Consider the following 18,473-nt stretch of genomic DNA (forward strand, 5'->3'; position numbering starts at 1 on the left):
CTGGCTCAGTCCGGTGGTATTTGAAGGTGCTTAGATACGTCAGCCTTGTGTCAGTAGATTTACTGGCATGTAAAAGAACTCCTGCGAGACAAAATTCTGGCACCTCTGCATCTCCAAAAACCATCATAAGTAGTTAATGGGACATAAAATTAGTAACATTATTATTTAATACTGACATATGCAGCAGAGACCTCGACACGAGAACAACAACAACAAAAAAACAGGAGAATAAAATACAAGCCAGTGAAATGAACATTTTTAAGTAGTACCGTATGATAAGAAACAAGAAAGAACAGAATAAGAAATGGGGGGCATCAAGAAGGAACTCTGAGAGGAAAGACTTTGACAGAATAGAGAGAGGTAAACTTAGATGGTTTGGACATATTAAGATAATAGAAGAGGGAAAGATGCTATTGGATGGTGGATACCCAGATAGGAGGAGGAAGGACTAGAGGGAGACCCAAATGTAAGGTGGTTGAAAACGATCTAGAATAGTGTAATCGAAAGAAACCTGGTTTCAAAGACAGTTAAGGAGAACAATGGTAGTCGCATGGAAAAAGATGGAAAGGTATGCTGTAAACATCGCAACCTGATGAGAGCTGGACAAGGGAAATGGATGATGATGATGATGATGATGTGACCCAAGCAATCAGTTAAGGGTTGTGGACCTGATAGTGATGATTGCTATCAAACCAGATGACAAGGTCTGCAGAATGACATTGTCAGTCATATTACTCTATTTTCTAGACCAGTTTAATTGCCTATTGCATCAGGCAGCTCCTCAGTTGACCTCTCAGGACTAAGCAAACCCTGTTCCAGCCCACAGACCAGGTCTCTGTGAAGTAACTTTCTTGTAGAATAGAGAAAATTGCAACCAAATTTTTATAATAAATTTACTATGGCTGGGTGTCATCTTCCCTTCTTGGAAGAATATACAGCTTGGAATAGTCTTATTGCTTCAGTTAAAGAACTGTAACTTTCTTCTGAACTTTACTATCAGCTTTTTTTTTTTTTTCCTTCTTTCTGATGTCCAAATTCTACAGAGTAAAATAATGTTGGAGAATGAAGTATCATGTCCCTGCTCCATAGACTGCATGAGAGTTTCTGCTGATTCAAGTGCAGTTTGTAGAGGAATATGGGATCAAGGTACAGTCTCTTCTTCCTCACCACTGTCCACGGCCACAAGTTCATTGTCGTTTTAGAATCTTTGGTTTCAAAGTCGAACACTTTGCATTTTCTCCTATTAACTTATTTTGGACACATTGTGTCAGAGAAGATATTTATGTGCAAAATGGCGACTAGCTAAACTGACTATATTGGATGAGATGCAGCCATATTTACTTTCTTTAAAACTTTCGTGAAGGATCAATGACAGTCAGTAGGCTGGTCTCAATAAGGCTTCATCTTGCTCAACAGATGAGAATACCACGTGTTGTGAATGACAACTGTAGCCTAGCACAGGGCCTCTTCTTGGATGTTTTGTAACTTATCTGTATAAGATATGCAATACTTCCTTAATGTATATACGTGAATAGTCCCTACCATTGCAAAATATCTGCAACCTAATTTTAGGAAGGGGAATTTTGAAAGAGTTTGTTGTTGTTGTTGTTGTTGTTGTATAGCTTTGTTCAATATTATTATTGAGAAATGTAAATAACTTACTGCAGTATAATAAATATGTCTGGTCTGCATTACCATTTAGTGAGAGTAAATCTGGTTTTCTCTGGCACAAAGCTTTATTTTCCCTCCAATCACTTGTGGAACTCTTGTCCACATTGTACTTTCTTCCCACAGCACGATTACCTTTGCCTTTTCAGTAATGTTGAGCTTTTCTTTAGCCATGAATGACCTATAACGAGAACTCGCACTAGCCGTCATAAATACATGATATTACTTCAACTGATGCCACAAAAATTACGCAATATGTATGCGGCACTGCTTTTCACTTTCGGCAGGAACAGATTTGCCAACAGAAAAATACCAGCTTCCAGATTTCTGTATGTCAGGAACACTCTACCAACCTGAATGCGAGTGACAACTGCAACCCAACTTCTCTTAGTCAAATTTTGAAAACAATATGCGGGGAGTATTCATGTATATACTATACCGGGAAATGATCAGGGATCTGGGCATGAGAATCTACACTTAAGGGTGGACGGTTCTTATGGAATAGGTACAGAGGCATATGCAGAGCGAAATAATAGTTATGCTTAAATTCAGTTTATTCATTACTATGAATTGACATGTAATGTTTCTTGTTATTCCTGCTTGAAATATTTGTATCGTAGATAAATTATTAAAATAAAATATTTCATGAGATGATTGATTGTCTTTCGCCTTAATGTTTGAAAACGCTTCAAAATAAATAAATTGAAATAAATTTCTTTTGTTTAAAATTGAAAACTCAAAATATCAAGAGTTATTTCCTACAGTCTTTCTAAATAACTTTAACATAAATATTATTTTCACTTCAAAATAAATATTTCTTCACTTCCAATGTTTATCAAGTTTTGTCCTACAGTCTTTCTAAGTATTGAAATTTAACACTTTGAAAATAACACAAAATCAATCTGGTTCATGAAGTTCCTACAATCTTTCCTAAGTATTGAAATTTAACACTCTATAATAACACAAAATCAATCTGATTTCCACTGAGCATTGTATTAACTGTCTGTATAACTGCGAACATAATCACTGACTTTATCATTCCTGTAGTGTTGGTTCGAGACAATGCGTACAAAATAATAATAATAATAATAATAATAATAATAATAATAATAATAATAATAATAAATAGAATAATAATAATAACAATAATAATGCAAAAATAATAATAAAAATAATAAATATTGACATAAAATGTGAATAAAGAAATAGCAAAATGACGCAGTGGTGGTGATTACACATCAGAGCATGGAAACGTGGCGGATAACTTTCAATATGCAAAATTAAATGATATACAAGGGAACACTTACAGGCCTAAAAATGACAACTAAGAAAGGAGAGTGGAAGGTGCAGGAACCCTATGAGGTCCATCGGAAGGTATGGCGTTATGGGGCAGAAAAAAGTTTACGATCATCACCTCGAAACTCATCATATTAACATTAACAAAACCAATATTACAAGAAATAAGGTCATGACATAGTAACTGATACTTAATTCACAAATCAAGGGGGTTTAAAAGACTTTAACAAAATACAGTTCCATGACATGGAATCAAGACATACTTAAGAGAAAAACTCGATTTAACATAGAAAGGTGATGCTACATTACAATGTATAGTTTAAAATGAAAGTAAGTGAAAGAATTGAAATTACGGCAACGGGAATCTAGGGCAAACTCGGACACGATAAATTTAAAACTTTAAAAATTACATTAAGCAAATAAATATCGAAACACAAAAGGAATAAAATTAAATCAAATGAAATCAGAAAACATAGAGAATAACACAAAAATAGCACTGAAATAAATAACACAAAAATAGCACTGAAATAACACTTACCAATAAGAACAGGAGTTCCTGAGGGAAGGCCTCGAGCGCACGCGCTCGCTAGGGCGGTCGGATGTAAATGACACCGATCACACCCATCATTTTTCTGAAACCGGCAGAAGACCGGAAATGGCCCAATCACAATTAACCAAGAAGATCAAACTTACACTAGATTCCCGTTCCTTTTTGCCAATAGGAACATCTTGACCATATATGGTCATTTTAAGATCGTTAACAATTACACAAGTTCTGGAACATTGCTATTACAACACCAAAAATGTCATCGTTGGAAACCGCAGGTGCGGTACAGGATGCCTCAATTTAAAGAATCTTCTAAATTTTTAAATCACATTACAAACCTCAAATTAACATTTCGTCAAGTTACACACTTGCTGACATTAATTTAAATGGTCAATTACATAAAATTTATATACAAAAAAAAATCACTTCAAAACAATTCTTGCATCTTGCAGTGTTCATTTACAGTTCCATATATCTTGATGTTTCCCTAATTTTCAATTTTTTTTTTTTTTTTTTTTTTTTTATGTTACAAACATTTTCAAATTAATATTCTCTTCCAATTACATACAAAATATTCCAGCCGAGTCCAGAGTTCTTATTTCTTCATTTTTCACAATACAAAAATATTACCGACAAAAATGAAATCCAGCTGTCCTTTCTTGTTGACCAAATTGCAATTCTGCTATTCTTTCTTGATAATACACCTGCCACAATTCCACTTAAAAGAAAGTCTGGTGGAATTTTACGCACTTGTTCTGAAAAATGGTTTTAAGTGCACATCATATCACCTGTGTTCACTGGAACTCAGGACCAGAATGTAGATATATGCTGGTCAGCAAACAGCAAGTTGATACCATAGGCAGCCGATGTCGTGAAGTCATCCCCATGGCACCACGTTCCGTATCCCTCGTAGACACGTCCCACCTCGACTCGAGATAGCAGCAGGTAGATATGATGATTTTAAAAAATAGGCACTCCTCAGGATTTCATGTGTTACCGTGTTGTATAGCGAATGCACAAAAGTTCAACTGACTAAAATTGCTTAGTAGTGTCCTATTCAGAATAACTTATATTTGCATATCATAAAATGGGCACAGTATTTCGTTAAGTGGATTTGTTCACTGTTCTTAATACTGGCAGAAAAATTATGAAAGCTCATTTAATTGGAACCATTGTTCATATGGAAAACACAGTTCTAACATAATTACAGATATTACACACAAAGAAAAAGATTTATTCTCTATAGAAAAGTGTTCTAAACCATGAATGTTTATATGTTCCAATGCTTAGAATGTTATGGAACGTCTAATGCGACACTGTCTTACTCACTTGTGATGAGTGTTTTAATCTGATTTAAAGTTAAATAAACTTTAAATGGAACATGTGTCTTCAAGCACTTTTATGGAGTTACACTATGTGATCCAAAAGTATCCAGACACCTGGCTGAACATGACGTACAAGTTCGTGCCACCCTCCATCAGTAATGCTGGAATTCAATATGGTGTTGGCCCACCCTTAGCCTTGATGACAGCTTCCACTCTCGCAAGCATACATTCAGTCGGGTGCTGGAAGGTTACTTGGGGAATGGCAGCCCATTCTTCACGGAGTGCTGCACTGAGGAAAGGTAGCGATGTCGGTCGGTGAGGTCTGGTACGAAGTCGGCGTTCCAAAACATCTCAAAGGTGTTCTGTAGGATTCAGGTCGGGACTCTGTGCAGGCCAGTCCATTACAGGGATGTTATTGTCGTGTAACCACTCCGCTACAGGCCGTGCATTATGAACAGGTGCTCGATCATGTTGAAAGATGCAATCGCCATCCCCGAAGTGCTCTTCAACAGTGGGAAGCAAGAAGGTGCTTAAAACATCAGTGTTGGCCTGTGCTATGATAGTGCCATGCAAAACAAGGGGTGCAAGCCCCCTTCATGAAAAGCATGACCACACCATAAAACCACCACCTCCGAATTTTACTGTTGGCACTACACACGCTGGCAGATGACGTTCACCAGGCAATCGCCATACCCTCACCCTGCCATCGGATCGCCACATTGTGTACCGTGATTCGTCACTCCACGCAACGTTTTTCCACTGTTCAATTGACCTGCATGATGTATGGCTTATGGGCAGCCGCGCGACCATGAAATCCAAGTTTTTCCTCCTCCCGCCGAACTGTCATAGTACTTGGAGTGGATCCTAATGCAGTTTGGAATTCCTGTGTGATGGTCTGGACAGATACCTGCCTATTACCTTTGACGACCCTCTTCAACTGTCGGCGGTCTCTGTCAGTCAACAGACGAGGCCGGCCTGTACGCTTTCGTGCTGTATGTGTCCCTTCATTTTTCCACTTCACTATCACATTAGAAACATTGGACCTAGGGATGTTTAGGAGTGTGGAAATCTTGCATACAGATTTCTGACACAAGTGACACCCAATCACCTGACCACGTTCGAAGTCCGTGAGTTCCGCGGAGCACCCCATTCTGCCCTCTCGCAATGTCTAATGACTACTGAGGTCGCTGATTTGGAGTACCTGGCAGTAGGTGGCAGCACAATGCACCTAAGATGAAAAACGTATGGTTTCGGGGGTATCTGGATACTTTTGATCACATAGTGTATTTGTTTTAATAGACTGATTATATATGTAGCTCACTAGAAACTTGCGTTAATGTGCACACGCTTCATGAATGCCAAGTTGAACTAACTCTGATGTGAGTACAAGATCTGACCCTTCCCTTCCAATCGAGTTTAAATTCAAATTATTATTTCACAATATAAGTTAATGTCACACGTCCTCAAAATACTCTTAGAATTACGAGAAGACTGAGTTCGTATCTGAATGGTTGAAAAGTTTCTAAGTCCAAGAAGTAACACTTTAAAAATAAGTCTGTTGATGATAATTACAGTAGAGTTCCCACTTACGAACTTCCTCGCAACGACTAAGTTCGAGCTTCGGCGAAGACACTCATGTACGACAGCATGTTCTCCCTTCTGTTGCGAGTTGTGAACTGTCTTTACTTGGCAAACCCTAGTCCTTTTATACGATTCTGCCAGGTCTGACTCAATCTCCTTGTTGCAAAATATATTTCCTTTAAGGTTGAATTACAGTAGAGTCTCGCTCATCCGACCTTCGCTTATCCGACATTCCGTGTTATCCGACACTGGTAGACTTAATTTGAACTTTTGGTGGAGACTAAATTCAGGCACACCCGCTGTGGAGGTTGCGACCATGGGACAAGCACTGGCCTGACCGCTGGCGGTAGGACATTTTTTTTTTCTCAAGGACAGGTGCAGTGAGTCTTCAGTCATTGTTCATTGTAGTATTGGTTGGGTGCGGATGTTGTAGTTTTCATATCCTCTGTGAGTATAGCGAGTAAATGGAAGAAAGTGATTGTTTCTATGGAAGACAAGTTGAGTGCATTAAAGAGACTGGACAAAGGGGAAATGTGCCTTCAGATTATGGATGTTGGAGACTGGAAAAAACAGAGGGAAGAAATTTAAAAGGGGTGCTCTACCAGAGCAGAGAAAAAATGAAAAATGTGAGTACGAAAAAGTAAGTGAAGCACTGTTTCTTTGGTTATCTCAACACCGGGAGAAGGACCTGCCATTATCTGGCCCCATTCTCCAGGAAAAGGCTGTGTATTTCCAGAAGGAGTTTTTTTTTTTGCTAAGGGCTTTACGTCGCACCGACACAGATAGGTCTTATGGCGACGATGGGATAGGAAAGGGCTAGGAGTTGGAAGGAAGCGGCCGTGGCCTTAATTAAGGTACAGCCCCAGCATTTGCCTGGTGTGAAAATGGGAAACCACGGAAAACCATCTTCAGGGCTGCCGATAGTGGGATTCGAACCTACTATCTCCCGGATGCAAGCTCACAGCCGCGCGCCAACTCGCCCGGTCAGAAGGAGTTTAATGAAGGGGACCCTAATTTTCCTGCCAGTGCTGGGTGGCTTGATCGGTGGAAGAAACGGTACGGCATTAGGCAGTTTAATATCTGTGGAGAAAAGTTTCTTTTCGTAAGACATCTGGAATACTGCATGTACTGTACAATGATAATTCAATAAACAGAGTACCGTAAAACACGTCATTGTTTTAGTACTAGAGTATAGTCTCCCTGTTTGTTTTAGTTCATTTTCAATGTTATTCTGTATTATCCGACATTTTCGGTGATCCGACGTACTCCAGGTCCCGTTTAGGTCGGATAATCGAGACTCTACTGTACTTGCAAATCCATAGGCCGATTTATTTGAAATTTGAATATGTTGGCCTTCAAATGATGGGCTACAATATGACATATTTCATTATTCGATATCTTATCTGGATCAAAAGATAGTAAAAAAATGTTCTAGTAGTTTCCAGGCTATCACGCACTGTACACACGATCGGTGCATCATAGCAGGTCAGCTCTCTTGCGTAGAGCTCGTGGTGTAGTCACCTCGCTTGCTGAACGCACGTCCTGGCCGTGACGTGGCTATGCTTCACGCTGAATTAAATTATGTTCCAGACCGCTGACGGTTCCTGGTACAATGCGCTATATTCTAGCAGAGCCATAGAATTTTAACTGGTATTATTGATTCTTGAAAACTTCGAAAGATTGTTGGATAATCCGATAATTGGTTAATCAAGAGACGGGCAATTGATATTTTGTGTTTCCTACCTTAGCAACTACTTAGCAGCTAACTCTGATACTAATTCCATATTTGATGTGACCTAATAATGCTTTTCAGAATTAATCTACCCTGCCTTCTCTCATAACTTTCCTTAAGAATAATACCTAATTGCCAAATATTTTCTAAAATTAATTCTTTGCATCATCTCCCTGTTGTTTTGTTATCCTCTTCCACATCAGTATCAAGAGGAAAAATCCATCCATGGAACATTATAGTTGCAAAAGTAACAAGCAAACAAATAATATTCCCGGTGGCTGAGAATAAAAAATTGTGGATATTGTTGATTTTATTTTCCTTTGCCTAGAGCAATCTCCTGAAGGTCTGTGAAACCCTCATTATGAGGTGCTACCCAGAATTTCCAAAAACTTGCTCATGAAAACTTGAATACTTACATTAACGCCTAATTTCCACCATCACCTTCACAGTAATCACCCTGGGCTTGAATAACTGATTCCAGTGGTTTTTCCATTTTTGAAAGTACTCTTTGAGGTCTTCCAGCTTTAATGTGTTCAGCACTTCCTGTGATTCCACAGGGAAGTCAAAATGTCATTCTTTCAACCGTGTTTCATTTTACGGATGTGGGAGATGTCTCAAGGTGCCAGATCTGATGCTTAGGAGGTGGGGACAGAATGGTGGCCGTGGTTTTTGTCAGACAGTCCCTCACAATCGGCAAAGTATTTGCAGGCACATTGTCTTGATGCAGTAACCATTTCCTGTTGTTCCACGTCAGGCCATTTGTGCCTCACATCTTCCCTCAGTCATCTCAAAACGTCTTTGTAAAACTTCTTGTTGACACCGGCCATTTCAGAATTAGCAGAAACACAGGAACACATTGTAAAGATCAGCACCAAAGCATGGTAACACATCCACTTATGAAGACGCCAGTTGCCAGGCTAATAGTTGAAACTTACACCAAGAGGCACCTAAAGTCAGAACTTAATATCACTACTTGTTCACATTCAAATTTTAGGAAATTCTAAGTAGCACTTCATATGTGTTTGTAGCCCGCCTGGTGGCCATGATCGTTAAGGCATTGACGTCTAAACGGTCTGACACAGTGGTTAGCCAGTTCGACCGTTGGTCGAAAAAATTTCACCATCAGAATGTTGGCCTGCAGGTTAGGGTAGGTGGTGGTATACAATTTCTAATCACTAGATTGCGTGCCAAGAGCCTGGACTAAATTCTAAATCTCTCCACAATGCTCGTATGGAGTGAGGGCATATGAAGCTGTTGACGGTGATTTGTCCGTCGGATGGAGACTTTAAGCCTTGAACAGACCCTTGGTACTATTCGACAGGAGTATTCTGTAAAATAAGAAACAATTTTAGGTTCAATGGTTTACCCAATCAATACACCTCACTTTACAAGTGAAAACTATTTAATATTAAAACATATTAAACATATGTTAACATATTAACATGAACATATATTATGTTAAATAGTTTTCACTTGTAAAGTGAGGTGTATTTGTTGGGTGGACCATTGAACCTAACTCTGTGTTTTATTTTAAACTGTATGAATATGGATCTATATGATGAAGTTCGTAAATTGTACTAGGAGTATTCTGTGCCGGCACCGGGTTTCATCCTCTCCCTTCCTACTATCATATATCACGTCATTCATTTAATCTCATTAACTCCTCTGATGAGGTTGATGTCGAAAAGGGTATCCAGTCATAAAAACCTGCCACGGCAGATTCATCTCACCTCATACTCAACCTCGTAGAGAAACGGGACAAGGGTTGGACAAACAAACTTCATATGTGTCTGTCATAGATTCAGATTTTTTCCCCTTAAAATTAAAACATAAGAGTATTAAATGAGAATGTTTTCTTTCAACATTTTACATGAAATAATGATTTCGCCCTGTTGGTAGTCATTTAAGTGGTTGCAGTTCAAGTGTTTGTGAAAGTTCAGCCAAGGAGTAGTTCAAATTACAGATAGATTTGTGTAATTGAATGTTTGGTAACAAGATTTTAAGTGATCCAAAACTGTAAGTTTACATATGTACCTACACTAAAGATTTTCATAATTGATTTCATCTTGTGAAATATTATCTCAGCTTGTATAATTTGTGTTTCTCTTTGTTAAGAATTCGGTGATCACAGCAGCAATCATGTGCTCCCTCATTTGTGGCTTGCTGTTGGTGATAGCTGTGGGATGCATGTGTCGCCTCTATAGTCTACGTCTGTCTGTCGCGAACAGCTATAGAGTTCTTCAAAATGTGGCTCCTGGAAGAATAAGAGCATTGGCTCCTCATCCTGATGATGAATTCTTCACCAGAGAGCCTCCTCCAGCGTACAGTGTAGCTGTGAACGATAGCCAACAACTGCAGCGCCTACCAGCTCAAGCAAATAACAATAGAATACTTACTATTTCAGGTTCAGAACAAAACTCCAATCACAGACACAGTAGTAGGCGCTCTTCTCGAAGACATACAAGTAATAGACGTAGGTCTCACAGAAGCGCGGCAGGAAGGACTTCACCCCATGTTGATTCTCAATCGAGACAGAGAGTATTAAATTGTCCTCTACCCTGTGTGTCAATTCCTGTTTCTTCAACACTGGAGACCTCCCTTGCTGCCCAGAGAGAGTCAATGATAGTGTCTAGTCATAGTACAGATAATAAACCTATTAACTCAAATGCTAATCCTATCTCTTCAGTTAGTACAATCACAGTAGATAGGATAAGTTCTCCAGACACTTGTATCACTGTAAACCCAGAAGGAGAGCTTTCTTCTTCCACCTCAAGCTCAGTGTCTCCAAGTCGAGAGAGTGTGACGTCATCGACAAGTTTAATGTCGTACATGTCTGGTAATGATGATGACTCTCAGCTACTGGTGTTGCCTCCATCATAGCCAAATGAAGAAGACTAAAGTATGTACAAGCAGAAACTTTTTATTGTTATAAATAGATCGATTTGTGTAATTAAATGTTTGTTTAAAGAGGCCTTATTTGTTAAACTACTGAGACTCCTATTACAGTATACAAGAACAATTTTGTATATAGTACTTCATAGTAATGTTATAACATTTAATCAAGCTTTTTGGCTTCTTTGTTGTTTATTTTGTAAGTGGAAGTTGCAGAGATGAATATTAAGTCTGTTCTATTTGAAAAAAATTCCTAAAAAGAGAGAGAGAGAAATACCTAATAATAATTTTTACAAACTTAATGTAGAAGCAATAGACAATATTTTTTATTTCCAATGGACCTCTGTTTCAGTTTAGTATTGAATTGCAAGACTGTTGTTATAATGAATTAAACCTGATCAAAAATCTCAGAGCTGAAAGATGTTACCTGTAAGCAGGGTAAATCAGAATGGGGATGGAAGGGAAATGGGGAGTAGCAGAACTTAGAACATAGAGAAGAAGAGGAGAAAATTTTATATGGTAGGATCATACAGATTGCAGATAAAATACTTCATGGAATATGTTTCATTGGGCTATCGTGATGAACTCTTAGGAAACAAGCAGTGTACAGCAATGCAAAAGGAAAGAGAAAAATTTATGAAAGGAGTATTTACTTTTCATTTATGAATTACACTAGAGTCCCGTTAATTCGAACCCCGTTAATCCAAAATTCCGGTTAATCCGAACTGAAATATTCAATTTTTTAAAAAAATTATCCTTATTGAAATGAAGATTTAGGCTCTACTTGCATTTTATTAATCATATTTTATTAGACTAACTTAATGTAAACTTAATTACACATCATAAACCATCAATCACTGGTTGTTTATCTTTACAAAGTCTGTTAGTTTCTTTTGCGTAGTGATTGGAACCTGCTCGACGTAGCGTACGGCAAGTTCTAAGGCGGCATCTGAATGTGACACTAGTTGTTCATTGTGATCTTCTTCGTCGTCACTCTGGCCTTCTGACCCCAACTTGGCAGGTTAAATCCTGGCTCAGTCCAGTGGTATTTGAAGGTGCTCAAATACGTCAGCCTCGTGTAAGTAGATTTACTGGCACGTAAAAGAACTCCTGCGGGAGAAAATCCTGGCGCCTAGGCGTCTCCGAATTCCTTAAAAGTAGTTAGCGGGACATAAAAACAATAACAGTATTATTAGAAAATATTTTCAGGTTAATCCAAAAATTTCGTAATCCGAACAGACTCCGGTCACAATTAGTTCGGTTTAACAAGACTCTACTGTATATATTTTACAGGAAAGGAACTATGAAAAAATTATGTTAAACTAGCTGCCTCTGTGGATCAGTGGTAGATTGTCGGCCTCCGGATCCCAGAGCGCCTCCTCCAGCATACAGTGTAGCTTACTCGGTCTGCAGAGTAAAACGGAACTTCGAAATTGACGAGCAGACAGCCAGATGGCGTCAAATTAAAATGTTTGCACATAGTAGCTGAGGCCATATTATTATTATTATTATTATTATTATTATTATTATTAAACTGCAGAATGCCTAGGGAAAGAGTTCTCAGATAGATCCTACACTACCAGCCCAATGGAAGTCAATCTGTTTAATATCCAGCCACGTAGCTTAATATACAGTATGTCTGAAAGGTGAAGATGATTTCAATGTTAAATTGCTACAGGTATTTTCATTATTAGATTGTCACATCACTGTCTCTTTCAGAATCAAAACTGTTGTAAATGCTGAATACACATGGAAGTATTTGAGCTGAATGTTTCAAGAGATTTATACATGGCACAGACGGAATAATAACAACTGTTTTTCTGGTTGAGTACTGATCTTGTCCAGTAATGTATAGGAAGATAGAAACACACAGTAGGATAGACACAATGACAAGTCAGTGTGGGAAGAGAGAGCAATAGAAAGAGGAGACAACGACAAAACATAAAAATATGAAAGGACAAGGACAATCTTCACATCTTCATACAGATTGGCTCTGGGAAGCTGAAATAAACTTTCCAGTCAGACTGTGGATTTTTAATTGCATCTGGTTAGCTTCTCTAGCTCTGGGGCTGGGTGTTTGTGTTATCTTAATGTACAACTTCAAATACATACAACATATCACACAACAAACCAGCACAGAAATACACAATAGTGCAATAGTAAATACGTTCCTCCACATATGGTTGGTGTCAGGAAAGCCATCCAGGCATAAATCTTGGTTAAATCCAAACTGCTGACCCCAGGTAATTGGGAAATGGTCGAGAAGAAGAGCATGTGTAGCCTGCCTTGCAGTCTAGGGGTACCGAGCTCAATAGCCGCAGTCGCTTAAGTGCGGCCAGTATCCAGTATTGCAGGTTATAAATTTCATTTTTGTCCGTTTTGAAGATCTACTTGTGATATAAATTCTTATAATTTTGTTAAATACCACCTATTCAATACAATAAAAACGTAATAAAAACTTACATATTTATTAAGTTGTTGATATGGTACATGTTTCGCTCCTTTTTCATGAGCATCATCAGCCAAATATCATTTACTTAAGGTTATATAAGATCATGAATCTATTCTATTGGATTAAATTATGCTTGTAAACCTGATTGACAAATCTTATAATATTTTACAAGTCATATAACAATAAAATTATGTCTTTAAGTTAAAACATATTTGTCTAAATTCTATCTACGTCTAACATTTTATTAACGAAACTCATCTGGTGAACATCCTTAATCCATAATAGTTGTCACCTCTGTTTCCATGAACTCATAAATGATTAACTTTCATCATGAGCTCCTATGAGGACAGGATGTACAGTTTAACTCCACATGGCGGAGTACGAAAAGACTGTGCCTCAAGGATTTTAAGGAGGTAGGTAGTAGAAAAATCGTCAGCTCTAAAGAATATAATGAGCTGGATGAGGTATACTAGTTTTTCAGTTATTTGAGAGAAGAATCTCTAAACTTTCTATGACTCCTTTGATTCTCTTCTTTCCATACTGTGATACACTTATTCTTCCAAGGTTGAATTAGTTTCCTTTCTGTCCTTTCCTTGTCTCTAGGAATTGTGATCCCTTTCATATCAGGCCTCGACCTTTTTGGACTAACTAAATCATAATAGTAACAGTACAGATTGGATTTGAAAAGTAAAAGGAAGAAGACTGGCACAGATTTGCTGAAGAAATGCTAAACACAACCTGGTCCTTGTGAGCCCCTGGAAGATAAACTGTCGTTATATCAGGAGTTAATTTTTATATTGCATTTTTTAAGATACTACAAACTATCACTGCAATCTTTGAAAGATCTGTTAGTTTTATATACAGTAAGAGATTACCATATCCGTAAAATTAATTTTTTTTAAATCAGATTTGTATTTTTCCCCTTTCCCCTCCCCTCCCCTCCAATACTTCATTAGATGTGGATTGTTTCTATGTTCTACATTACTGAAATGCAATGAGAATGGAAGTATTCCTGCTTGTTGTAATGTATGTGATATTTATGAGAGGGATAATTTAGTTATAAGACTGTGCACTTATTACATTAACAATATTACATGTATTTGTTCACGTGTAATAATTGAGTATTATATGGGTCTTTGTTTCTCTTGTCATTAAGCTTCTTGAATTGATGTTCTTAAGGACATTCCTATGTTCTTTGTGTATCTAGAGGCAAAAGGAAAAAATGTACAAATAATAAAAATTGAAACCATGGCAATAAAATTGAATATTGAGTCGGTAATCAAGAACTGAGACTGGAGGATACTATAATACACTTGCCATGGCTCTTCTGTGAAATATTCTATCTTCATGTTGTTTGTATAGTACTTTGTGGTTCTTGTAAACGTGTTGGCTCTATAGTCAGTGAAAGATACTTCCTGCTATCTGCCTGTCTAGTCACGTTCTTTCTACTTGATAAGTTTTGATCTGTTGTGTATTTTGCCATTTGAATATCAGGTGCATAATCATGTAATACTGCCTTCTCTTCAATGTAATATGTGTTTATTTGAATGGCTGTAATTGAAAGGTGTTCATTAAAAAAGATCTTACATCAGCAACATAATTACAGCCAATACAGCTTTTTCTCTGTCATAAAATTTGTTGCAAATATATGTATGTATATTTGTTTTTAAGAAGGCAGTTTCAATATACCATACTGACAAAAGATATGTTATTGTTTATCAATGAGTTAATAAAACAGTTTTTAAGAAGTTAGTGTTCTTAATTTATATGCAGTTTTCTAACCATCCTGTAAATTTTTGTATTTTGGGTTTATGCTGTGTGAAACAAGACAAAAAGCTGGGAATTTTCTCAGAAGTAGACCGTGACTTCTAATAAGGCTGAAAAGTACCTGGTTTCTCACCAGGTGGCTCACAATGCACCACTATACAGCAAGATTCTGTGTAAAATGCTTAACACTTAAGTGTTGATAGATCATGATAAATGAAACATAAATCGCGGGTCTCATTTTTATACATCATCTGTTGGCACAGTCATTATCCAATTTGTAATAACAGCTTCTTTGCACTATTCATGATTTTCTTTCTGTGCTAAGCTTTGATATACCCAGCATACAGCCCTGATTCTGGTTATCGAAATATCCAAGGTGAAGATGTGTCTTAGAAATAAAATTTATTGCAATGAGCGTAGCGGTGAACAAACGAAGCAAGACTTTCAGAACGTGGTATTGTGTCTGCTCCCGATGATGAGTAGCCATTTGGGATCTGCAGCGACAAAGCAGCAGATGGTCACATATGGATAACATCCGGTTTGACCAGACTAGGCATTTTGTATTCTATGACTTGTGTGTGTACTTAGTGTTTGTTGTTATCACGTTTTCTTATACAGAGTTGACGGATATGTATATGTACTTAGTGTACACACTAGCAAACGGAAATAGTTGTCTCGCATGTCGCATTTATCAAGAATGGTACTCAAGGAGACTGCTTCCAGATCAGAGAACTTTGGAAGCCGTTGATTAACATCTGAGATAAAGAGATTCTGTGGTCACTCTCAGTGCAATTATCTGTTGCAGGCTTCAGTCCACTGCCAGTCCAGCATTGGAAGAAGTTGTGACAAATCGCCTCCGAGTATGCGTTAGATTATTATTATTATTATTATTATTATTATTATTATTATTATTATTATTATTATTATTATTTTCCACAAATTGTAGGTACAATTCAGGGATGGTGAATGGAGAAAGGGCATAGCCCCACATACACGAATGTACCTCCATCTTCACTTAAAATTACAATATTAAAATATACAATAATTCTACATAGTGTGTGTTTATGGCCTTGACATTGCATGTACCACAGACGTATGGCAAACATTGGCAGGTGAAGAACTGCATCCATTTCATCCGCGTACCGAACTCAATAGCTGCAGTCGCTTAAGTGTGGCCAGTATCCAGTAATCGGGAGATAGTGGGTTCGAACCCCACTGTCGGCAGCCCTGAAGATGGTTTTCCGTGGTTTCCCATTTTCACACCAGGCAAATGCTGGGGCTGTACCTTAATTAAGGCCACGGCCACTTCTTTCCCATTCCTAGGCCTTTCCTATCCCATTGTCAAAAGACCTATCTGTGTCGGTGCGACGTATAGCAAATAGCAAAAAAAAAAAAAAAAAAAAAAAAAAACCAATAGCATTTCTTCCATTATGCACCCAGGAGCCGTTACCTCGTGATTACCCAAACAGGTTGTATTGCAGTGTTGAACATCCAGACTTATCCAGAATTATATTATTCACAAACGAAGCTTGTTTCTCTTGTGATGGTATGATAAACATGAATAATATGCATGAAAGCTTGGAAGAAATACCCTATTTCATTCTGGAAGCTTGACATTGGCAACAATTGTTAAATGTTTGGTGTTGATTGTTGGAAGCTTAAAAGGACCGTACTGACTGCCAAATCATTTGAAGGGACTCATTCCTTGATGATGAGCTTCCTTGTTTGCTGGAAGAAATGCTACTAAGAGCAAAATCCATCATGCAGTTCATGCATCACTGAGCTCCAGTCTCGAGCCAACAGGTGAAGAGGTTATCAGTGTGCTATATTGCTGAAACTGGATGGGGGGGGGGTGGGGGGTCCCCAAGACATAAATGTGTGTGATTTCTTCCTGTGGAGGAATTTAAACACCACATTGAAAATGCTTGTGTGACTATATTTGCATGAGGTGGTATTTTGAATAAAGTCCAATTAGGGTATTAAAATGAAGTATATGCAGAAATGGAAAGAGGCTACATCATCGAGTATTTGCTTCCTTTGCTCTGAAACTCTGTTAACATGTTCAGTAAATCATCTTCATTAAGGCATATCTGTTGCTTTACTAGCATGCACATATTTTTTGTTCACTGTTCATTATTTACATGTACATTTTATATGATTCTATTGTCTTTTCAAAATGATTTCATTTTGCAAAGCTGTTTGGTCTCTTGTAATATCAATTGTACAATATAAATGTCTGAGTCCTCCTATTCTATACATTATTTACTTCATCTATGAAGATGTTGTTTTTACATTATTGACCATACCTGTTTCAACCCGTATTTTGGGTCGTCTTCAGTGGATTGAAATGTAAAGGTACATAATCTACAATTCAATGATGTATTAATAAAAGCTTAAGGACACTAGTATAATAAGTCTTGCTGAAATCTTGAATCTTAGAAGTACTAGTTCAGCAGAGTCGTCATAAAAGTTAATGGACACTAATGTAATAAGTCTTATTAGAATCTTGATTATTAACATGTAAAAAGCATAGTTAAAATATGGCATGAGATGTGGTCTCTTGTCTTAAAATTATTAAATCATGTGTAGTAAATTCTCTTATCTTCTCTCTTGAACTGAAACCTTTCTAAAAATTCTGTATATAGTCATCAAATGTAGTGATATAAGGAGGAAAGTAGTTTGATGCACTCTCTCCTGTGCATGATGTTAATTAATTTATTTATTTATTATGACTTCTTTCATGTGGCGAAGTTAGGGCACTCGACCCTCTCTTACACTCAACCACAATACAACAAATAATATTGAGGCTGGCTATTACTATTATACTACTTATACTATTTCCTAATTAAGCTTAAGTTACACACCCATACAACATGCAGCTTGTTAGCTTAATAGCTCGTTCTTCAGATAATTCAATCATTTCTTCATTCCCGTTTGTAAACAAGCATTTTAAAATTAAAACAATAATACTTACAGACTAGTGCTGCTTGAAATTCATTTCAATTTATCCAACTTTGATTGGCGACTTGCGTCTGTCAAATCACCATAATCATCCCTGTGGTTGGCACTGTAGTACCGTTTCAAATTGTATTTTTTAAACACATTAAATGAAAGAAATGGCGTATGGCTTTGAATGCTGGGAGTGTCCGAGGACAAGTCGGCTCTCCAGGTGCAGGTCTTTTGAACTGACGCCCGTAGGCTGAAGAACACTAA

The 18,473-nt window shown here is 37.5% G+C and overlaps 1 protein-coding gene across 3 annotated transcripts in view; it reads left to right on the forward strand.

Annotated features, from left to right (window-relative positions):
* The window catches only part of LOC136871713 (low-density lipoprotein receptor-related protein 12), a 101,723-nt gene extending 86,482 nt beyond the window's left edge, over positions 1-15,241 (forward strand). For all 3 annotated transcript variants that reach the window (XM_067145236.2, XM_067145235.2, XM_067145237.2), the window contains exon 8: positions 10,265-15,241. In XM_067145236.2, coding sequence (XP_067001337.2) covers positions 10,265-11,029 — 765 coding nt within the window. In that variant the 3' untranslated portion in view covers positions 11,030-15,241. The remainder of the gene's footprint in view (positions 1-10,264) is intronic.
* The last annotated feature ends 3,232 nt before the right edge of the window (positions 15,242-18,473 follow it).

The sequence above is a fragment of the Anabrus simplex genome, chromosome 4 (assembly GCF_040414725.1).
Source record: "Anabrus simplex isolate iqAnaSimp1 chromosome 4, ASM4041472v1, whole genome shotgun sequence".
In the NCBI taxonomy this organism is placed as follows: Eukaryota; Metazoa; Arthropoda; class Insecta; order Orthoptera; family Tettigoniidae; genus Anabrus; species Anabrus simplex.